The sequence below is a fragment of the Saimiri boliviensis genome, chromosome 7, assembly GCF_048565385.1.
Source record: "Saimiri boliviensis isolate mSaiBol1 chromosome 7, mSaiBol1.pri, whole genome shotgun sequence".
Lineage (NCBI taxonomy): Eukaryota > Metazoa > Chordata > Mammalia > Primates > Cebidae > Saimiri > Saimiri boliviensis.
This window is the reverse complement of record NC_133455.1, coordinates 1,281,825-1,305,579: the sequence shown is the minus strand read 5'-3', so window position 1 is coordinate 1,305,579 and position 23,755 is coordinate 1,281,825. Positions and strand designations below refer to the sequence as shown.

The 23,755-nt window shown below is 44.6% G+C and overlaps 1 protein-coding gene across 8 annotated transcripts in view; it reads left to right on the top strand.

Moving 5' to 3' along the window:
• The window catches only part of LOC101041575 (E1A-binding protein p400), a 139,734-nt gene that overhangs the window by 3,118 nt on the left and 112,861 nt on the right, over positions 1-23,755 (top strand). For all 8 annotated transcript variants that reach the window (XM_074402004.1, XM_074402000.1, XM_074402002.1 and 5 more), the window contains exon 2: positions 6,383-7,752. In XM_074402004.1, coding sequence (XP_074258105.1) covers positions 6,418-7,752 — 1,335 coding nt within the window. In that variant the 5' untranslated portion in view covers positions 6,383-6,417. The remainder of the gene's footprint in view (positions 1-6,382; positions 7,753-23,755) is intronic.

Genomic DNA, 23,755 nt, shown 5'->3' with positions numbered 1-23,755 from the left:
GGCGTACAGATGGGATTAATAATTAGAAGTGGCACTTTAGCCGGGCGCAATGGCTTAAGCCTGTAGTCCCAGCACTTTGGGAGGCTGAGGCGGGCGGATCATGAGGTCAAGAGATCGAGACCATCCTGACCAACATGGTGAAACCCCATCTCTACTAAAAAAATACAAAAATTAGCTGGGCGTGGTGGTGTGTTCCTGTAGTCCCAGCTACTCTGGAGGCTGAGGCAGAAGAATTGCTTGAATCTGGAAGGCAGAGTTTGCAGTGAGCCGAGATTGTGCCACTGCACCCCAGCCTGGCGAGAGAGTGAGACTCTGTCTCAAAAAAAAAAAAAAAAAAAAAAAAAAAAAAAGAAGTGTCGCTTTATTATTGGCTTGGAATGCTAATGAGTTAGAGGAGGGAAACAGCTCCTCCGATCGCGCAGCAGGGACCTCATGCTGTAGGTAGATCTCGGATTTTGGGAGGCAGAGAGGAAAGGTGAGGGAGTGGCTTGAGTCAAGTTGCAGGTGGGGCTGTTCCGGAAGGATGTAGTCACCAGGTCTTGCCTTCGTTTGTGCAAGGTTTGGCATCCTATGCTGGCTGCCGTGGTGTCTCTTAGTAAGGACCGTCCACAGGTGTTGTCCATCATTCTGTTTCCTTTCATTGAAATTCTTCTGTTTTTTCTCCCTGCCCGCCTGTCCCTCAGCTTTGTTTTGGGGCTTCTTTTGTATGGGAATCGAACTTTGCCTTCTTTGTCCCAGCTCAGTCTCTGGGGTCCTCAGTGGGAAATACAGCGTCTTATTTCCGTTGAGGCTCCACAGTAAGTCTCAGTGCTGATGACAGTGTGTGCTTGGGTGGGCCTGCTTCACAGCTAGAGCTGGCTGCAGCCTGCGGTAGGCTGATAGAGCTTTTCAGCCTTTTCTTTTCTTTTCTTTTCTTTTTTTTTTGAGACGGAGTTTTGCTTGTTTCCTAGGCTGTAGTGTAATGGCGTGATCTCAACTCACTGCAACCTCCACCTCCTAGGTTCAAGCGATTCTCCTGCCTCAGTCTCTCGAGTAGCTGGGATTACAGATGGCCACCACCCCAACTGGCTAATTTTTTTGTGTGTTTTTAGTAGGGTTTTGCCATATTGGCCAGGCTGGTCTTGAACTCCTGAATCAGGTGATCTGCCCGCCTTGGCCTCCTAAAGTGCTGGGATTTCAGGCGTGAGCCATGTCGCCTGGCCTTTTTAGCCTCTTTTTACTAAAAGAGGAAGTGGAAGAGCAGTGACCCAGTCCCTGGTTTCCCTTGGGGAGCCTTGCTTCTCAGTCGTCTGTAGAGGCGTTTGTGTACCCATTGCCTTGTTGAAATCCTGGTTTTCAGTGTTTTCTTCTGGACCCAGTATCTGTTGGGCCTGTAATCTCAGGCTTTCCTTCATGGGTTTCTGCTTTTTTTTTTTTTTTTTTTTTTTTTTTTTGAGACGGAGTTTCGCTCTTGTTAGCCAGGCTGGAGTGCAATGGCGCAATCTCGGCTCACCGCAACCTCTGCCTCCTGGGTTCAGGCAATTTTCCTGCCTCAGCCTCCTGAGTAGCTGGGATTACAGGCACGCGCTACCATGCCCAGCTAGTTTTTTGTATTTTTAGTAGAGACGGGGTTTCACCATGTTGATCAGGATGGTCTCGATCTCTTGACCTCATGATCCATCCACCTCAGCCTCCCAAAGTGCTGGGATTACAGGCTTGAGCCACTGCACCCGGCTGGTGCATTGTTTTAAAAATAAAATTTAAAAATTATTTATGTTCAGAGTGTAAGAGAAGGTCTTTGCATATCGTCACTTCCACCTTATTTAACTTTTTTTTTTTTTTTTTTTGATAGAGTCTTGCTCTGTTGACCAGGAGTGCAGTGGCACGATCTCAGTTCATTGCCTTCTCTGCCTCTCTGGTTCAAACCATTCTCCTTCCTCATTCTCCAGAGTAGCTGGGACTACAGGCACCTGCCACGGCGGCTAGCTAATGTTTTGTATTTTTAGTAGTGATGGGTTTCACCAGGTTAGTCAGGCTGCTGTTGAACTTCTGACCTTTAGTTATACGCCCGCCTTGGGCTTCCAAAGTGTGAGGATTACTGGTGTGAGCCACCATGCCCAGCGCTTAATTTATTATGACGTATGATTTGTGATGAGAGTTCAAGCTAAATTTTCTCAATTCATTAATTTGTTTTTGTAACATAACTTTAAAATTCCCAATTCTTGCCTTTCCCTTGGATTTGCGAATTACTATATGTGAGAGAATTTCTTTCCAGCCCTCATTTTCTTTTACTGATCTCCTTTGACATCCTGGATTTGTTTTGTAAGGAAATAATCCTGAATATACTCTATCTATGTTAATTCAGCTTTTGTGCCAGTTTCACACTGATCTCCTGTCATAATGCTTGTTGAATGAGATCAGGAACAGAAGCTTGTTTTGAAAGTAATAGACACTTTCAAAACAGTTGGCCAGGCGCGGTGGCTCATGCCTGTAATCCCAGCACTTTGGGAGGCCGAGGCAGGTGGATCACGGGGTCAGGAGAGTGAGACCATCCTGTCCAACATGGTGAAACCCTGTCTCTACTAAAAATACAAAAATTAGCTGAGCATGGAGATGTATGCCTGTAGTTCCAGCTACTCAGAAGGCTGACGCAGGAGAATCACTCAAACCTGGGAGTTGGAGGTTGCAGTGAGCTGAGATTGTGCCACTGCACTGCAGCCTGGGTGACAGAGCAAGGCTCTGCCGTCTCAAAAAATAAATCAATCAATAAATAAGCGTTGTTAACTGCCCTCGAGCTCCTGTCCCCTGCACCCACTCTGATGCGCCCTCTGCTGGGTGGTGGGAGGGGTGTGCTCATGTGTTTCTCTGTGGTCCTGTTCCTCCCTATGCACTCCTTAAATGTTTGTTAGGAATATACTTGTGCATTTATAAATTACGTAGTTTTTGATTTCGTATATACATGTATTTTAGCCAGGTACCTGAAACTTGTAAGAGCCTTGTAAGTTTTATTATTTTTAATTTTTTTATAGAGACAGGGTTTCACCATGTTGGTCAGGCTGGTCTCGAACTCCTGACCTCAGGTGATCTACCCACCTCGGCCTCCCGAAGTGCTGGGATTACAGATGTGAGCCCCCGTGCCTGGCCAGAGCCTTGCAAGTTTTAGAACTTCTTTTTTTGAGAAGTTCTTCATTGCAGCATCAATTTCCTGGGCTCAGGCTATCCCCTCTTTTAGCCTCCTGAGTAGCTGAGACTACAGGCTACCACACTGCGACCATGGCTGGCTAATTTTTGTATTTTTCTTGATGGGGTCTTACTATGTTGCCTAGGCTGATCTTGAACTCCTGACCTCAAGTGATCCTCCTACCTCAGCCTTCCCAGGTGCTGGCATTACAGATGTGAGGCATGCCTGGCCATTTTTTTTTTTTTTTTTTGGCCAGGCTGTTGCCAGGCTGGAGTGCTGTGGCGCAATCTCGGCTCACTGCAACCTCCGACTCCCGGGTTCAAGTGAGTCTCCTGCATCAGCCTCCTGAATAGCTGGGCCTACAGGCATACATCACCACATTCAGCTAATTTTTGTATTTTTATTAGAGACGGGGTTTTACTGTGTTGGCCAGGATGGTCTCGATCTCTTGACTTAGTGATCTGTTGTGGGGAGACCCCATGGGAGACCCCACAAGTGCCGGGGCAAGGGTCTGAAGCCTCAGCCTGTTCCCATACGAACACAGAACAAGAAAAGAATTAGAGTTACATAATTACTCCTATATATAATCATAAGCAATCATGTAGTTATTCACATGTAATCACAGAAATATATGTGCTCAGTATATACTTTTAATTTTACTGATTATCAGGTTATGAAGCACAGAACTGAGGCGACATTGTGATCCTAAGGCAAGATGCTCTAAGCCCTCTGTCAGGCCCACATAAGGGCTGTTGGAGGGCGCCTCGGCTGTGTGGCAGCGCCAGTGCTGGGAAAGCACCTGCTGTGTAGCCAGCCAGGGAAGGAGACGTCCAGAACGTCCGAGGTGTCTTCTTCCTCAGGGGAGTTAGGAGAAAACTCCGCTCCTCCAAGCTCTTGGGGTGGGCTTGACGTCTGTCGGCTAGGGCTGCAGACATCCGGGGGCTTGATTATCTCTGTGCGATGCTGTGCTTCCGTGGTCACGTTCCGTGTCTACTTTCATGTTCTGATGCCGCACCTGGTTTCTCTTTTTCTTAGAGGATATAATCAATAATAGTAACAAATCTTAATGCCTGTGTTCTTTCTTGACAAGTATGAGAAAAGTGCTGACTCATTAGGTTTTCTCCTTGATTCGTCTACTTGAAAGACCTGGGCCCCTGTCTCCAACACACGTGATTGACCTGACTCTGTCACTGACCACCATTACCTCACCCTACCTACCCTGCCCTCTGTTTTGTACTCAATAAAAGGCAGAGTGTCCAGGCACTCGGTGCCACCACCAGACTCCGTGCTTTGGTTGGCAGTGGACCCCTGGGCCCAACTCTGTTTTCTCTTTCTTGGTGTCTTGTGTCTTTTATTTCCACACTTTCTCGTCTCCACACCTGTAGAGGGGCTGGACCCTACAGTCATCCGCCCGCCTCGGCCTCCCAAAGTGCTGGATTACAGGCATGAGTCACCATGCCCAGCCATTTTTCATCTTCTTTAGGTTCATGATTTTAAAAAATCCATTGTACATTTTCTCATAGAGATACGCAGTGATGCCCTTGCAATGAACAGGGGTCTTGATTGTCTTGGGGGAAACAGGAAGAAGCTCTCTGGTAGCTGTCCAGCCAGCACCCCAAGAAGACAAGGGCAGCTGGGTGTGTCTAGCAGGACTTGAGAAGTCTTAAATGGTGGCACCCAGGCCGGGCTGGCTTACGTGGTGGGCCTGAGTGTGAACCAGAATATCGGGGGTGGTGTGGCTTCTGACTCGCTGGCTCAGTGCTGAACTGTGCCACCAAGAGTCAGTTTTTCTCCATCTGCTTCCCTTGAAAACTTGAATGAGATTTTTGTTCCTTTATGACAGAAATTAGCTATTACATAGATCCAAGCAACCGACCCCTTGCTGGGGGACAGTGTCCCACATCTCCTCTTGGAACGCTGGCACTGAGTTGGGTGGCAGGCCCCACTCACCACTGCATTTGCATGCTTGCTTTTCTTAGGAGAGAAAGGGTGACCACGGTGGGGAACAGATGGGGCGAGGTGCTGCAGTGGTGGGGCTCACTGCTTATCTTTAGCCCCGCTTTCCCGTGTAGACACTGGAGCCTAGCCCAGGTCTGACTCTGTCTCACCCCAGGATTACCCTTGTCTGCTCCATCCTCTGCTTCGTCCTGTCCTGAAAGCTGACTTTTCTCAGTGGTCCCTTCTGCTCTTCTGCTGCTGTTTCTTGTCCACTTGTGCTCAGCAGCGTTTGGGTTACAGCTCCTTTGAGATTATGGTACAGCCTCACAGAGAGTTTGCAGAGCCAGAAAGGCAGCTCACCCCAGAGTGAGAGCCAGATCCTGGCCATCTCCCTTCTTTCTCCCTTGAGACCTTCTCGCAGTGTCTTCTCTCTGTGTGCTCTTACGGAGAACATTGAGATCTGAGGCCATTCCCTACCTTCCACTCCAGGACTTGATGTCATGTTTTCTCCTAGCTCCTGGCGTACGGTGGCAGCCTCTCCAGGGCAAGGACTGTCTTACCTATGTCTGTCTCTACTCTCCGGCAGTAGCACAGGGCCTGACACACACCTGTGGCTCAGTGTCTTTCAACTGGATTTGCAAGAGGAGAGTTTGCAGTTGAGGTAGTCTGGAGGTCGATAAGAACTACTGGCTGGGGAGAGCTGGATATTTGCTTTTGGCGAGGTGGTGCTGCACATGTTCGTTCAGCAGGAGTCACAGAATGCCTCCTGGGCACTGGGCAGCAGTGAGCAGGGAGCTGTCCGTCCATAGGAGGAGGTGGGCAGAGGCTGGAAAGGGGCTTATAGGTCACAGCACGAGTGTTGGGTTCAGACCTTGCCCTTCTCCCTACTGGCTTTGTGGCCTTGAACGGCTCACAGACATTCCTGTAGCTCTTTCTCTTCGTCCTTCAAATGGGGCATGAGTACTGCCTACCCTACAGGGCGGCTGTGCGGGTTTGAGGGTTGGCCTGGTCTCACCGAGCACCCACACGGGTTAGCTGTTGAGGTCAGCGGTGCTCGCTACGTCCGCAGTAGGTGGTTTAGATGACCCACCCACTCCTGTGGGGCCCACCCCAGGCACAGCAGTGACTGAGGACACGTTTCTCTAGCTGTGCGGTACTGAGTGTGTCAGCTCTGTCATTTGAATCAGATGTGGTGAAAATATACCTTCAGAGTACCTTTTCAGTGCTAAGTGGTAAACAATTAGGTTTGCCCTCAAGTAACTTGATTGTAATTGTAATTTTTAGGAGAACCACACGTTGGATACAGAAGGGAGGTGATCATGCACCATGGCACTGGCCCTCAGAACGTCCAGCATCAGCTGCAGAGGCCCAGGACCTGCCCTGGCAGCGAGGGTGAGGAGCAGCCGGCCCACCCCAACCCGCCCCCATCCCCTGCGGCTCCCTTCGCTCCCTCAGCCAGCCCGTCGGCACCCCAGTCTCCCAGTTATCAAATACAGCAGCTGATGAGTAGGAGCCCTGCGACCGGGCAGAATGTGAACATCACCCTGCAGAGTGTGGGCCCTGTCGTCGGGGGAAACCAGCAGATCACACTGGCCCCACTGCCGCTCCCCAGCCCCACCTCTCCAGGCTTCCAGTTCAGCACTCAGCCTCGGCGGTTTGAGCACGGGTCTCCGTCATACATTCAGGTCACGTCCCCGCTGTCCCAGCAGGTCCAGACCCAGAGCCCTACGCAGCCCAGCCCTGGGCCGGGGCAGGCCCTGCAGAATGTGCGTGCAGGTGCCCCTGGCCCTGGGCTGGGTCTCTGCAGCAGCAGCCCCACCGGGGGCTTCGTGGATGCCAGCGTACTGGTGAGGCAGATCAGCTTGAGCCCATCCAGTGGCGGACACTTTGTGTTTCAGGATGGGTCAGGACTCACCCAGATCGCCCAGGGGGCCCAGGTTCAGCTCCAGCACGCGGGCACACCCATCACGGTCCGAGAGCGGAGACTCTCCCAGCCCCACACACAGTCAGGGGGCACCATCCACCACCTGGGACCCCAGAGCCCTGCGGCTGCGGGTGGGGCCGGCCTGCAGCCCCTGGCCAGCCCAAGCCACATCACCACGGCCAACCTGCCACCTCAGATCAGCAGCATCATCCAGGGCCAGCTGGTCCAGCAGCAGCAGGTGCTGCAGGGGCCGCCGCTGCCCCGATCCTTGGGCTTCGAGAGGACGCCCAGCGTGCTGCTGCCTGGGGCTGGGGGCGCAGCGGGGTTTGGGATGACCTCCCCACCCCCGCCCACCAGCCCTTCCAGGACTGCCGTGCCCCCAGGCCTTTCCAGCCTCCCACTCACGTCTGCGGGGAACATGGGAGTGAAGAAGGCGCCCAGGAAGTTAGAGGAGATTCCCCCAGCTTCTCCGGAGATGGCGCAGATGAGGAAGCAGTGCCTGGACTATCATTACCAGGAGATGCAGGCGCTGAAGGAGGTCTTCAAGGAGTACTTGATTGAACTGTTTTTCTTGCAACATTTTCAAGGGAATATGATGGATTTCTTAGCTTTCAAGAAGAAACATTATGCCCCATTACAAGCGTATCTTAGGCAGAATGATTTGGACATCGAAGAGGAGGAGGAGGAGGAGGAAGAGGAGAAAGAAAAATCTGAGGTTATCAATGATGAGGTAAGAAACAGGAGTTAATTTGCCTAGTACAAGTCTTCTAGGTTATCAGAGTCGATGCAACAGTGAACTAATTAATAATTTATTGAGCCTGTGGTATTTATAAGGTTTTAGTTTCACAAGGATTTGATCCAAAAGTGAAAGTGAAGAATGGGTTTGGCCTCTTCATGGGAAGAGCTATTGACCATGGAAGTGTGTCAGGAGGAAGGGCCGGAGCTACGCTGTGATGACTGCATATTCAACACCAAAGGTTTTCACTGAGCACCAAGGATTCATCTCAGGTTCAGAGCACTCAGCAAGTGTGTCCGTTTTTTTTCGCCTTGTATCTGGGTGTGTGGTTCATTGGCTGACGCTGACAGCTGTCACCAGCCAAATGTGTGAAAGCACAGCACTCTTTGTTTGGTTTCCAAGTCTCACATTTTACTTCTGTAACTCTCTCTGTGAAAACACCATCAGCATGGTTTTCAAACAGATGGAAGTCACTAGCTTTTTTTTTTTTTTTTTGAGACGGAGTTTCGCTCTTGTTACTCAGGCTGGAGTACAATGGCGCAATCTCGGCTCACCACAACCTCTGCCTCCTGGGTTCAGGCAATTCTCCTGCCTCAGCCTCCCGAGTAGCTGGGACTACAGGCACACGCCACCATGCCCAGCTAATTTTTTGTATTTTTAGTAGAGACGGGGTTTCACCATGTTGACCAGGATGGTCTCGATCTCTTGACCTCGTGATCCACCCGCCTCGGCCTCCCAAAGTGCTGGGATTACAGGCTTGAGCCACCGCACCCGGCCTGTTTTGTATTTTTAGTAGAGACGGGGTTTCACCATGTTGACCAGGATGGTCTCGATCTCTTGACCTCGTGATCCGCCCGCCTCGGCCTCCCAAAGTGCTGGGATTACAGGCCTGAGCCACCGCGCCCGGACACTAGCTTTTTATCATAGCCAGCCATAAGTCACTAGATATATTTATATGGGATCTTCATACAGTTATGGCAAAATACTATGTTTGAGAAGTTACTCAATTTTTAGATGTTGTCCTAAGATTTGAGGTCATACTTTAAACTTATTTTTACAAATAAGTGTTGAGTGATATTTAAGAGCGACTCTGTTGTAGAGAGTATACTTTTTGGGTGCCTGGAATGGCACATAATAAACACTCCAACAGAGATTTCTTAGTACCAAGGGGAGTCAGACTTCCTGAAAACCAGGGTGAGAGTGAATTGGACTGTGACGCACTGTATTTTGTGCCTTCGTGTTGTGTAGTGTATACTATGTTGGTGGAGCTTACTTTGTTTTGTAATATAGCAAAATAATTTAAATCTGTCAGCTCTTCTGCAAAGAAATCTGCTTTTGGTGAACAAAAGCTAGTCTCTTTGCTCAAGCCGTCCTTACTGATATCTGTGGATGTATTTGTGTGGCTTTGCCCTTTTGTGTTTTCTTTAACACATTTTCCAGGATGGACCATTTTTGTTTTTTAACAGGTTTATATGATTATTTTGAGGATTTCACCTCTATTGTCCTGAAATAGTAAAATTCATGTCTCTTATGTTTGTATACCAGTGTTGTCTGTAAGTTCAATCCCCCTTATCTGTGCTTAGAAAGAAAAATAAATTCGTTTTTCTAACTTCCTGCTGAAAAAGACCTTTGCTGTTCTGACCTTATAGATAACAGAGTGGCCATTCTGCAAACTTCCTGTGGAGTTGTTAGGGCTTTGTTACTTGAAGTCTGTCTGCCATATGCATTTTCAAAATTTGAAGTTGCAGAATCTAAGGATATTGCACTTTGACTGAAATTGGAGTTTTTGCAAGGTTTGTAGTTTGAATTGGGTTGTTACGCTGTAAATCTGTCAATTCAGTATCCTTTTACAGGATTTGATACAAAAACTTTCCATTTTTAAACCCCAAATGTCAGTGAGCTATCAGCAGTAAAATTCTAACATAATTTTGAGCAGTTTTAAAAATTATGTTGCCTTTTTTTCTCAAAATATTTCCTCTCAGGTAAAGGTTGTGACAGGAAAGGATGGGCAGACTGGGACTCCCGTTGCTATAGCAACCCAGCTTCCGCCAAAGGTTTCTGCTGCTTTTTCATCCCAGCAGCAACCATTTCAGGTACTTTTCGATGGTTCTAAAATGTAGTATCATCCCAAACTTTTCTTTCATCCAGATATTTTAACCTTCAATATACTACTTGCTCTTCAGCATTTTTTTCCAGAGCCCATTTCTTATTTTTAAACAGTAAAAAATCTTCCTGCATATAAAATTATAAAATTAAATTGCATGAGTTAATGATGACACAGATCTTAGTGCATTATTTCCTTTCGTGTACCTGTAATGCAGTAGTAGCTTTAGCATGCATGTCATCTAATACTTAGTCCTGTTGAATGTATGCTCAGGATTCCTTGTGTGCTGTGTTTTAAATGTCGGTTCTTTCTTGTGTCCTTTATTTGTATTTTGAGAACAGTGCAAAACAGAAAAAGAAAAGAAAAAGATTCAAGCAGATGATAAATTGGTATTTTCCATAGCTAGAGGGAATGCTGAAGTGAAATACACTTCTGAAATCATCAGGACCATAGGCTTCTAAATGGATGTTAAGTGAATGCAAACTGATTATTTTTAATTTTTTGCAAATTACTCAGAGTTAAATTAATAATGTCAAGAATTTAAAAATATAGGTCATTTACGCCTGTAATCCCAGAACTTTGGGAGACTGAGGTGGATAGATTACCTGAGGTCAGGAATTCCAGACCAGTCTGGCCAACATGGTGAAACCCTGTTCCTAGTAAAAATATAAAAATTAGCCAGGCTTGGTGGTGCATGCCTGTAATCCCAGTTACTTGGGAGGCTGAGGCAGGAGAATCACTTGAACCTGAGAGGTGGAGGTTGCAGTGAGCTGAGATTGTGCCACTGCATTCTAGCCTGGGCGATAGAGGAGACTATCTCAAAAAAAAAAAAAGGTCAGAATTTTACTAGCTTTGGAATAGATTGTGCTGGGTTGTGAAAGCAGTTTCATCCTTGGGCTTTTTGTCGTTATTTTAAATTTTGATGTAATTTCAAATGTACGTGATAGTTGAAATAATTATTTTAAAAAACCCCTTCTGCCCTTTACCAAATTTATCAGTTGTTTTTGCCTCATTTGCATTATTTTTATTCTCATACACACACACACACACACACACACACACACACACACACACACACACACACAAAAGATCATATCAACTCCTTTATCTGTAAATACTTTAGCATGAATCAGATAAGGTTATTCCCTTACCTAACCACAGTAGAGTGATTAAAATCAGGAAGTTTTACAGTAATACAATAATATATTCTAATCCATAGTTTATATTCAAATTTCATCTTTTGTCTCGAGGATGTCTTTCTTAGTGTTTCTTTACCCCAGTCCAGTGTCAAGCTGTCTTGCCTCTCTGGCCTCTTTAGTCTGGGCTGGTTTCTCAGTCTTTCATGACCTTGGCTTTGGCTTTGGCCTGGGCCTGGGCCTTGAAGAATATAGACGAGTTATTTTGTACACTGTCTTTTGATGTAGGGTTGTCTGATGTTTTCTTGTGTCATATTTGGATCATGTGTTTTTGAGAAGAATGCTGTAGAAGTAACGATATGTCTATTTCAATGTGTTTTATCAGAAGGCTGTGATGTCACTTTGTCCCATGACTAGTAATGTTAACTTTGACCACTTTGTTAAGGTGATTTCTACTAGGCCTGTCTGTAGAAATTTATTTATTTTTCCTTTTGTAAATGATGGGTAATTTAGGGGAAAATACTTTGAGAGTATGTAAATATCCTGGATCTCATTAAACTTTTGCCCACTAGTTCTAGCATCTATTGATGAGTCTTGCCTGAATCAATTGTTACTATAAAGAATCCATGATGGGTTTTCTAACTCCATTATTCCATCTACATTTATTATAATCAGTAGGCTGTAATGTATTACTATCAGTATTTGCTTATGTTTGTTTAAACTTACTTAATTTGCATTCAGTAAAACGCACTTTTAGTCTGTACATGTGAATTTTGACAATTCCATTGATTTGTATAACCACCACCACAGTCAAGAAACAGAACAGTTCCCATCAACTCCCATAATGTTCCCTCATCAACCCTTCGAGCCTCCTTTGACCTTTGTTCTCCATCTCTAATGATTTTGCCTTTTCTGGAATGACTATCAGTGGAATCCTAGTATCGGTTGCTTTTCATTTTTTTTTTGAGATGGAGTTTTGCTCTTGTTACCCAGGCTGGAGTGCAATGGCGCGATCTTGGCTCACCGCAACCTCCGCCTCCTGGGTTCAGGCAATTCTCCTGCCTCAGCCTCCCGAGTAGCTGGGATTACAGGCGCGCGCCACCACGCCCGGCTAATTTTTTTTATTTTTAGTAGAGACGGGGTTTCACCATGTTGACCAGGTTGGTCTCGATCTCTTGACCTTGTGATCCACCCGCCTCGGCCTCCCAAAGTGCTGGGATCACAGGCTTGAGCCACTGCGCCCGGCCTATCGGTTGCTTTTCAGTCTGGCTTTTTTCACTTAAGATAATGCACTTCAGATTCATCTACTTTCTTTGCCATTAATTTGTTCTTTTTATTGCTAAGTACTATTCATTGTGTGAATGTGCCCTGGTTTGTTTATTCATTCACCTGTTGAAGAATATTTGGGTTGTTTCCAGTTTTTAGAATTTAGGAATTAAAGCTGTCATAAATAACACATGGTTTATCGTGCCAACATAGGCGTTCATTTCATTTGGGTAAATGCCTAGCAGTCGAGGAGTCTCTCTGAAACTATTCTCTTTTGGGTGACTGCCTGATTTAAAAAAATCCAAAAACCTAGGGGTCAGATTTCTGGGTATGTTGAACTTTATTAAGAAACTGGCTGGGTGCAGTGGCACACACCTGTAATCCCAACACTTTGGGAAGCTGAGGTGGGAGGATCACTTGAGGCCAGGAATTTAAGACCCGCCTGGCCTAGGTGCGATGGGTCGCACTCTGGGAGGCTGAGGCGGGTGGATTACCTGGTCGGGAGGTAGAGAGCAGCCTGGCTAACACGGTGAAACGTTCTCTCCTAAAAATACAAAAATCAGCTGGGTGTGGTGGCACATACCTGTAATTCCAACTTCTTAGGAGGCACAGGAATTGCTTGAACCCAGGAAGCGGAGGTTGCAGTGAGCTGAGATAGCACCACTGCATTCCAGCCTGGGCCACAGAGTGAGACCCTATCTCAAAAAAAAAAAAAAAAAAAAAAAAAAAAAAAAAAAAAAGACCACCCTGGGCAACACAGTGGGACCCTGTCTCTACAAAAAATAAAAAAATTAGGCTGGGCATGGTGGTTCACACCTATAATCCCAGCACTTTTGGAGACTGAGGCAGGCAGATAACTTAGGTCAGGAGTTTGAGACCAGCCTGGCCAACATGGTGAAATCCTGTCTCTACTAAAAATACAAAAATAATCTGGGCATGGTGGTGGGAGCCTGTAAACCCAGCTACTTGTGAGACTGAGGCAGGAGAATCGCTCGAACCTGGGAGGGGCTTGCAGTGAGCCAAGATTATGCCATTGCACTCCAAACTGGGAGACAAGAGTGAGACTCCCTCTCAAAAAAAAAAAAAAAAAAAAAAAAAAATTACCTGTGTGTGGTGATACACACCTGTAGTAGTCCTAGCTGTTTGGGAGGCTGAGGTGGAAGGATTGCTTGAGTCCTGGAGTTCGAAGCTGTAGTGAGTTGTGGACACGCCTGTGCACTCTGTCCTGGGCCACAGGGCCACATATTGAGACCCTGTCTCAAAAAAATAAAAAGGTGGCTGGACGTGGTGACTCATGCCTGTAATCCCAGCACTTTGGGAGGCTGAGGCGGGCAGATCACCTGAGGTTAGCAGTTTGAGACCAGCCTGGGCAACATAGCAAAACCCTGTCTCTACTAAAAATGCAAAAATTAGCGTGGTGTGCTGGTGGCATCTGTAATTCCAGCCACTGAGCTGGTGTCTGTAATCCCAGCTACTCGGGAGGCTGAGGTAGGAGTACTGCTTGAACCAAGGACATGGAGGTTACAGTGAGCCGTGATTGTGCCACTGCACTCCAGCCTGGGAGACAGAGTGAGACTCCATCTCAAAAATAATAATAATAATTTTAAAAAGGCTGGGCTCAGTGGCTCACGCCTGTAATCCAAGCACTTTGGGAGGCCGAGGCGGGCAGATCACTTGAGGTCAGGAGTTCAAGAACAGTCTGACCAACATAGGGAAATCCTGTCTCTACTAATAAAAGAAAAAAAACACAAAAAATTAGGCAGCCATGGTGGTGTGCCACTAGTCCCAGCTGTTTGGGAGTCTGAGGCAGGAGAATTGCTTGTACCTGGGAGGTGGAGATTGCAGTGAGCTGAGATGGCACCACTGCATTCCAGCCTAGGCGACAGTGAGGCTCTCTCAAAAAAGATTAAAAGAAATTTACACGCCGGGCGCGGTGGCTCAAGCCTGTAATCCCAGCACTTTGGGAGGCCGAGGCGGGTGGATCACGAGGTCGAGAGATCGAGACCATCCTGGTCAACATGGTGAAACCCCGTCTCTACTAAAAATACAAAAAAAAAAAAAAACATTAGCTGGGCATGGTGGCGCGTGCCTGTAATCCCAGCTACTCAGGAGGCTGAGGCAGGAGAATTGCCTGAACCCAGGAGGCGGAGGTTCCGGTGAGCCGAGATCGCGCCATTGCACTCCAGCCTGGGTAACAAGAGCAAAACTCCGTCTCAAAAAAAAAAAAAAAAAAGAAATTTACAAACTTTTCCAAAGCGCCTGTAGCACTTTGTGTTCCCAGCAGCATTGTATGATAGTTCTCCTTGTTTTGCTTCCTCCCTAGTACTTGTTAATGTCAGTTTTCTTTTTTAGTCCTTCTAGTAGACATGTTGATTTTAATTTGGATATCTCTGAAGACTGATGAAGTTGAGTGTTTTTTCATTTGCTGTTCGTATGTCTTTGATAAATTATATGTTCATGTCTCACTCATTTTTTCATAGAGTTATTGTTACATTTGAAAGTTCCTCACGTAATATGGACGTGTTTTTTGTCAGCTACATGATTTGCAAATATTTTTTCCTGTCTTTAGCCTGTCTTTGTCTTCTCTTAACAGTATTTTTTCCAGAGCAAAAGTTTTGAATTTTGTAGGAGTACAATTTATCATTTTTTTCTTTTATGGATTTGCTTTTGATGCCATATCTAAGAACTCTACTCAATCCAGGGCCAGAAAGATGTTCTTTTATGTTTTCTTTTAGAAGTTTTATAGTTTTACTTTTAGATGTGTGATTTATTTTGAGTAAAGTTTTGTGTAACATGGCAAACAAAAGAATAGTTATTTGCATGTGAATATCCAGTTGTTTAGGCACCGTTTCTTTCTTTCTTTTTTTTTTTTTTTTGAGACGGAGTTTCCCTCTTGTTACCCAGGCTGGAGTGCAATGGCGTGATCTCAGCTCACCACAACCTCCACCTCCTGGGTTCAGGCGATTCCCCTGCCTCAGCCTCCTGAGTAGCTGAGATTACAGGCACGCGCCACCATGCCCAGCTAATGTTTTTTTTTTTTTTTGTATTTTTAGTAGAGACGGGGTTTCACCATGTTGACCAGGATGGTTTCGATCTCTTGACCTCGTGATCCACCTGCCTTGGCCTCCCAAAGTGCTGGGATTACAGGCTTGAGCCACCGCGCCCGGCCCGGCACTGTTTCTTAAAGAGTATCCTATGTATATTGAGTTGACTTGTATTTTTGCCAGAGATTAGTTGACCCTATTGGTATGGTTCTGTTTCTGGATTCTCTCATTTTCCCTTCTCTTTAACTATGTGTTTTTCTCTCTGCCAGTGCCACACTATTATGATTAGTATAGTTTTATATAAGTTTTGAAGTCGCCGGGCGCGGTGGCTCAAGCCTGTAATCCCAGCACTTTGGGAGGCTGAGGTGGGTGGATCACGAGGTCAACCTGGTGAAACCCCGTCTCTACTAAAAATACAAAAAATTAGCTGGGCATGGTGGCCCGTGCCTGTAATCCCAGCTACTCGGGAGGCTGAGGCAGGAGAATTGCCTGAACCCAGGAGGTGGAGGTCGTGGTGAGCCGAGATCGCGCCATTGCACTCCAGCCTGGGTAACAAGAGCGAAACTCTGTCTCAAAAAAAAAAAAAAAGTTTTGAAGTCAAGTAGTATGAGTTTTCCAAGTTTGTTTTTTTTCTTTTTTTTTTTTCCACTTTTTTTTTTTTTAATTGCACTTTAGGTTCTGGGGTACACGTGCAGATCATGTAGGGTTGTTGCATAGGTACTTATCTGGCAAGGGGGTTTGCTCCCTTCATCCCCCCATCACCTGTATCTGGCATTTCTCCCCATGTTATCCCTCCCCAACCCGCCCCTCCCTGCTGTCCCTCCCCAGGGCCCCCAACAGACCCCCGTGTGTGATGCTCCCCTCCCTGTGTCCATGTGTTCTCATTGTTCAACACCCACCTAAGCGTGAGAACATGTGGTGTTTGATTTTCTGTTATGTCAGTTTGCTGAGAATGATGGTTTCCAGATTCATCCATGTCTCTGCAAAGGACACAAACTCATCGTTTTTTACGGCTGCATAGTATTCCATGGTGTATATGTGCCACATTTTCCCTGTCCAGTCTATCACTGATGGGTATTTGGGTTGGTTTCAGGTCTTTGCTATTGTAAACAGTACTGCAGTGAACATATGTGTGCATGTGTCTTTATTATAGAAGGATTTATAATCCTTTGGGTGTATACCCAGTAATGGGATTGCTGGGTCAAATGGAATTTCTATTTCTAGATCCTTGAGGAATCACCACACTGTCTTCCACAATGGTTGAACTAATTTACACTCCCAAAAACAGTGTAAAAGTGTTCCTATTTCTCCACATCCACTCCAGCGTCTGTTGTCTCCAGATTTTTCAATGATCGCCATTCTAACTGGTGTAAGATGGTATCTCAGTGTGGTTTTGATTTGCATTTCTCTAATGACCAGTGATGATGTAATTCTAGTTCCTTCTTCATTTTGTGTAAATTTTAGAATCAACTTGTTGATATCTACAAAACATCCTGCTGGGATTTTGATTAGAATTGTGTTGAGTCTGTTGACCCGTTTGGAGAGGAGTGATATCTTAACAATATGAGTCTACTTCAAGGCGTAGCTTTAAAAACAACAACAACAAAAACAATAACAAAACAGTATGAGTCTTCCAGTCCATGAATATGGTATATCTCTCCATTTATTTCAGTGTTCTTTGATTTCTTTTGTCAGCATTTTATAACTTTCAGCATACTAATTCTACATACATTTTGTTAGATATGTACCTCAGTATTCCAATTTTGGTAGGTTTTATACATGGTACTTAAAAAAATTTTCAGCTGTTGGCTGGGCGCGGTGGCTCACGCCTGTAATCCCAGCACTTTGGGAGGCCGAGGCAGGCGGATCACGAGGTCAAGAGATTGAGACCATCCTGGCCAACATGGTGAAACCCTGTCTCTACTAAAAATACAAAAAAATTAGCTGGACGTGGTGGTGCATACCTGTGGTCCCAGCTACTCGGGAGGCTGAGACAGGAGAATTGCTTGAACCTGAGAGGTGGAGGTTGCAGTGAGCCGAGGTTGCGCCACTGCACTCTAGCCTGGCATCTGGTGACAGAGTGAGACTCTGTCTCAAAAAAAAAAAAATTTCAGCTGTTTACTGGAAGTAGATATACAGTTGATTATTTGAACTTACATTCTACAACCTTGCTAAACTCATTTATTAGTTTTAGGACCTTTCTTGGAGATTCCATGGGATTCTCTACATAGAGAATCTTGTCTGCATATAGAACAGGATTTTGTTTCTTTTTCAATCTGTATTTTTTTTTAAATTTTTTAATTTTAATTTAAATTTTTTTTAGAGATGGGGTTTCACCATCTTGGCCAGGATGGTCTTGATCTCTTGACCTTGTGATCCACTCACCTCGGCCTCCCAAAGTGCTGGCATTACAGAGGTGAGCCACCGCGCCCGGCCTCAATCTGTATTTCTTTTCTTTTTATTGCATTGGCAAGGACATCCAGTATGATCTTCTTCTCAATCTTAGGGTGAAAGCACGTAGTCTTTCACTGTTAAGTAAGGTGTTAACTGTTGATTTTGCAGATGTTCTTTATCAAGGTAAGAAAATTCCGTTTTACTCCTAGTATATCATGAATAGATGTTGAATTTTGTCAAAGACATCTGTTGACAGTGATATGTGGTTTTTCTTTAGTTTGTAAAACTGGTGAATTACATTAAATCGAGGCTTTCAAAGCAGAACACACAGATCTTCAGTGTCAGCAGTTTGCAGAGTTTTGTCAAATGCAGATACCCACGCAACGCACGTGATGGTCGCCATGTCCATTTCTCTCAATCCATGAGGTTGCCTGATGCTCCTTGCCAGTCATTTGCTGCCCAGTCCCCCTCCTTGTGGTTTTGTTATTATTTATTTTGATGCTCCGGTTATCTGTGATTGACCAACTGGTGCCTCTTCAATCCGGCTCTAGTACACTTTCAACATGCCTCTCTTACTTTCTGAGTGCTTCTGTATTTTCTGGCACAAGCTGTTTAAGGTTCATCTTGTATGTTCTTTGATCTAGCCCTGGAATCAGTCATTTCAACAAAGAGCCTGGTTCCTTTCAGTAGGGAATAATAATTTGATTCTGCTATTTAGGTACTCATTGTAATGGGTTCGATGCAATTGAAGCTAACTCTTGGCTGGGTGCAGTGGCTTACACCTGTAATTCCAGCATTTCGGGACGCTGAGGTGGGCAGATCACCTGAAGTCAGGAGTTTAAGACCAGTCTGGCCAACATGGTGTGAAACCCTGTCTCTACTAAAAATCTGAGAAATCTGTAGTCCCAACTAAGGAGGCTGATTCACAAGAATTGCTTGAATTCGGGAGGCAGAGGTTGCAGTGAGCTGAGATTGTGCCACCGCACTCCCCTGGGTGGCAGAGCAAAACTCTGTCTCCCCGACTCCCCGAAAAAAAGAAGACAACTCTTGAGTTAGAGATTATCAGAAAATTTGTTAGTGGGGCAACTTTACTGCTAATGCCTGGAGGAATATAATATATTAATGCATTTAGAGACCACATTGATAAATATCTACATTAGAACAATAGGACAATAGGCCAGGCGTGCCCATAAACATGAAAAAGAGATGCAGTCTTTACAGTACAAATTAAACTGCTTAGACTCTGTTAGACTCACCAGATTGCCAAAAGTTAAACTGAGAGACTCCGTTGATACAGAACTCATCCGCTTTTGATGAGTGTGGAGCTTTATCTACTTATTTGGAAATGTTTTGAATCATCTGAAAAAGGTGAGCAGAGAGCATACTCTGACCCAGCACAGTGCTCTAGAGAGACTCTTGTATTTGTGCAGCAGAAACACATGTGCAGTAATGTTCCTGGCAGCATTGGGTTTGGCAGCCCCCAGTTGGAAAGAACCAGATTGTCCATTGGGCGCAGAATGAATGGGCTGTGCAAATTCCTGGAAGGATACTAATAGAGCAGCCAGTGCACACTGGAGACCCTGCCATTGTGCGCATGGGTGTGGGCGTAAGCAGAAGCAAAGATGGTGTAGACACACACCCATGGGTGGTGACACTCTAAGGAAACATTGTTTTTTTTTTTTAGGTTTATTGAGGTATCACTGACAAATTGAGTTTTATATAAATGTATGAAGTGTTTTGATGTAAGGATAGTGAGGTGATTACCACAATCAAATTAATTAAGTTACCCTTTTTTTGTTTTGCTTTGGTGAGAATGGTTAAGATCTACTCTTTTAGCAAATTCCAAGTATACAGTGCAATATTGTTATCTATAGGCTGTGTGCTGTGGCTCACACCTGCAATCCCAGCACTTTATGAGAGGCCGAGGTGGGATGGTCACCTGAGACCACATGTTCAAAACCAGCCTGCAGACACCATCTCTACAAAAACATTAAAAAATGAACCAGGTGTGGCATGTGCCCGTAGTCCCAGCTCTGCATTCAGAAGGCTGAGGCAGAAAGATTGCTTGAGTTCAGGAGGTTGAGGCTGCAGTGAGCTGTGATTGTGCCACTACACTCCAGGCTGGGCTGTAGAGCAAGACCGTCTCTAAAAACAAAATTCCACATACAAGTGATGCTCTACAGCATTTGTCTTTCTCTGGCTTATATCAGTTAGCATTATGCCTTTTAGGTTCATTTGTGTAGTCATAAATGGTAGGATTTCTTTACTTTTTATACCGAATGGTATTCCATTGTGTATATATATTATCTTTCCATCTGTGGATGGTTACTTAGGTTGTTTTCAGATTGCTGCTGTTGTGAACAGTGCTGCGGTGAACACAGGAGTGCAGATACCTCTTTGAGATGCTGATTTCCTTTCCTTTGGTTATGTACCCAGAAGTGGGATTGCTGGATCACATGTTCATTCTATTTTTAATATTTTGAGGAACCTCCATACTGATTTCCATAATGGCTGTTGTAATTTACATTCCTGCTAGCAGTGCACAAGGGTTCTTTTTCTTTTTTTCTTTTTTGAAAAATTTCCCATTCACCTAATACACTTATGGGTTCTTTAGGGAGATGTTTAACATAGAGTTTGTAAGTACCTTGGTGGGAAGGGAGTGTATGGAGTTTTTTGTTTTTTTTTTTTTGAGACAGAGTTTCGCTCTTGTTACCCAGGCTGGAGTGCAATGGCGCAATCTCGGCTCACCACAACCTCCACCTCCTGGCTTCAGGCAGTTCTCCTGCCTCAGCCTCCTGAGTAGCTGGGATTACAGGCACGCGCCACCATGCCCAGCTAATTTTTTGTATTTTTAGTAGAGACGGTGTTTCACCATGTTGACCAGGATGGTCTCGATCTCTTTTTTTTTTTTTTTTTTTTTTTATTATTGCATTTTAGGTTTTGGGGTACATGTGATGAACATGCAAGATTGTTGCATAGGTAAACACATGGCAGTGTGCATTGCTTCCTTCCGTCCCCTCACCTGTATCTGTCATTTCTCCCCATGCTATCTTTTCCCACCTCCCCACCCCCCCGCCCCTCCCCCATTTCCCCCCAACGGATCCCAGTGTGTAGTGCTCCCCTCCCTGTGTCCATGTGTTCTCATTGTTCAACACCCGCCTATGAGCGAGAATATACGGTGTTTGATTTTCTGCTCTTGTGTCAGTTTGCTGAGAATAATGGTTTCCAGGTTCATCCATGTCCCTACAAAGGACGTGAACTCATCGTTTTTGATGGCTGCATAATATTCCATGGTGTATATGTACCACATTTTCCCTATCCAGTCTATCATCGTTGGGCATTTGGGTTGGTTCCAGGTCTTTACTATTGTAAACAGTGCTGCAATGAACATTCGTGTGCATGTATCCTTGTAGTAGAATGATTTATAATCCTTTGGATATATACCCAGTAATGGGATTGCTGGGTCAAATGGGATTTCTATTTTTAGGTCCTTGAGGAATCGCCACACTGTCTTCCACAATGGTTGAATTAATTTACACTCCCACCAACAGTGTAAAAGTGTTCCTATTTCTCCACATCCTCTCCAGCATCTGTTGTTTCCCGATTTTTTAATGATCGCCATTCTAACTGGTGTGAGATGGTATCTCAATGTGGTTTTGATTTGCATTTCTCTGATGACCAGTGATGATGAGCATTTTTTCATATGTTTGTTGGCCTCCCGTATGTCTTCTTTTGTAAAGTATCTGTTCATATCCTTTGCCCATTTTTGAATGGGCTTGTTTGCTTTTTTCTTGTAGATCTGCTTTAGTTCTTTGTAAATTCTGGATATCAGCCCCTTGTCAGATGGGTAGACTGCAAAAATTTTTTCCCATTCTGTTGGTTGCCGATTCACTCTACTGACTGTTTCCTTTGCCGTGCAGAAGCTGTGGAGTTTGATTAGGTCCCATTTGTCTATTTTGGCTTTTGTTGCCATTGCTTTTGGCGTTTTGGTCATGAAGTCCTTGCCTACACCTATGTCCTAAATGGTTTTGCCTAGATTTTCTTGTAGGGTTTTTATGGTGTTAGGTCCGATGTTTAAGTCTTTAATCCATCTGGAGTTAATTTTGGTGTAAGGTGTCAGGAAGAGGTCCTGTTTCTGCTTTCTGCACATGGCTAGCCAGTTTTCCCAACACCATTTATTAAACAGGGAATCCTTTCCCCATTGCTTGTTTTTGTCAGGTTTGTCGAAGATCAGATGGTTGTGGGTATGTTGTATTTCCTCTGAGGCCTCTGTTCTGTTCCATTGGTCTATATCTCTGTTTTGGTACCAGTACCATGCTGTTTTGATTACTGTAGCCTTGTAGTATAGTTTGAAGTCTGGTAGTGTGATGCCTCCTGCTTTGTTCTTTTTGCTTAGAATTGACTTGGCTATGCGGGCTCTCTTTTGGTTCCATATGAAGTTTAAGGTGTTTTTTTCCAGTTCTGTGAAGAAGGTCATTGGTAGCTTGATGGGAATAGCGTTGAATCTGTAAATTACTTTGGGCAGTATGGCCATTTTCACGATGTTGATTCTTCCTAACCATGAACATGGAATGTTTCTCCATCTGTTTGTGTCCTCTCTTATTTCGTTGAGCAGTGGCTTGTAGTTCTCCTTGAAGAGGTCCTTTACGTTCCTTGTTAGTTGTATTCCTAGGTACTTTATTCTCTTTGTAGCAATTGTGAATGGCAGTTCGTTCTTGATTTGGCTCTCTTGAAGTCTATTACTGGTGTATAGGAATGCTTGTGATTTTTGCACGTTGATTTTGTATCCTGAGACTTTGCTGAAGTTGTTTATCAGTTTCAGGAGATTTTTGGCTGAGATGATGGGGTCTTCCAGATATACAATCATGTCATCTGCAAATAGAGACAATTTGATTTCCTCCTTTCCAATTTGGATACCCCTTATTTCTTTTTCTTGCCTGATTGCTCTGGCTAAAACTTCCAGTACTATATTGAATAGGAGTGGTGAGAGAGGGCATCCTTGTCTAGTGCCAGATTTCAAAGGGAATGCTTCCAGTTTTTGCCCATTCAGTATGATATTGGCTGTTGGTTTGTCGTAAATAGCTTTTATTGTTTTGAGATACGTTCCATCAATACCTAGTTTATTGAGGGTTTTTAGCATAAAGGGTTGTTGAATTTTGTCAAAAGCCTTCTCTGCATCAATCGAGATAATCATGTGGTTTTTGTCTTTGGTTCTGTTTATGTGGTGAATTACGTTTATGGACTTGCGTATGTTGAACCAGCCTTGCATCCCCAGGATGAATCCTACTTGATCATGGTGGATGAGCTTTTTGATATGCTGTTGCATTCGGTTTGCCAGTATTTTATTGAAGATTTTTGCATCTATGTTCATCATGGATATTGGCCTGAAATTTTCTTTTCTTGTTGAGTCTCTGCCGGGTTTTGGTATCAGGATGATGTTTGTCTCGTAAAATGATTTGGGAAGGATTCCCTCTTTTTGGATTGTCTGGAATAGTTTCAGAAGGAATGGTATCAGCTCCTCCTTGTATGTCTGGTAGAATTCAGCTGTGAACCCATCTGGACCTGGGCTTTTTTTGGGTGGTAGGCTCTTTATTGCTGCCTCGACTTCAGACCATGTTATTGGTCTATTCAGGGTTTTGCCTTCTTCCAGGTTTAGGCTTGGGAGGTTGCAGGTGTCCAGGAATTTATCCATTTCTTCCAGGTTTACTAGTTTATGTGCATAGAGTTGTTTGTAATAATCTCTGATGATGGTTTGGATTTCTGTGGAATCTGTGGTGATATCGCCTTTATCGTTTTTTATTGCATCAATTTGGTTATTCTCTCTTTTCTTTTTTATTAATCTGGCTAGTGGTCTGTCTATTTTGTTGATCTTTTCAAAAAACCAGCTCCTGGATTTATTGATTTTTTGAAGAGTTTTTTGTGTCTCTATTTCCTTCAGTTCTGCTCTGATCTTAGTTATTTCCTGTCTTCTGCTAGGTTTTGAGTTTTTTTGATCTTGCTCCTCTAGCTCTTTCAATTTTGATGATAGGGTGTCAATTTTAGATCTCTCCTTT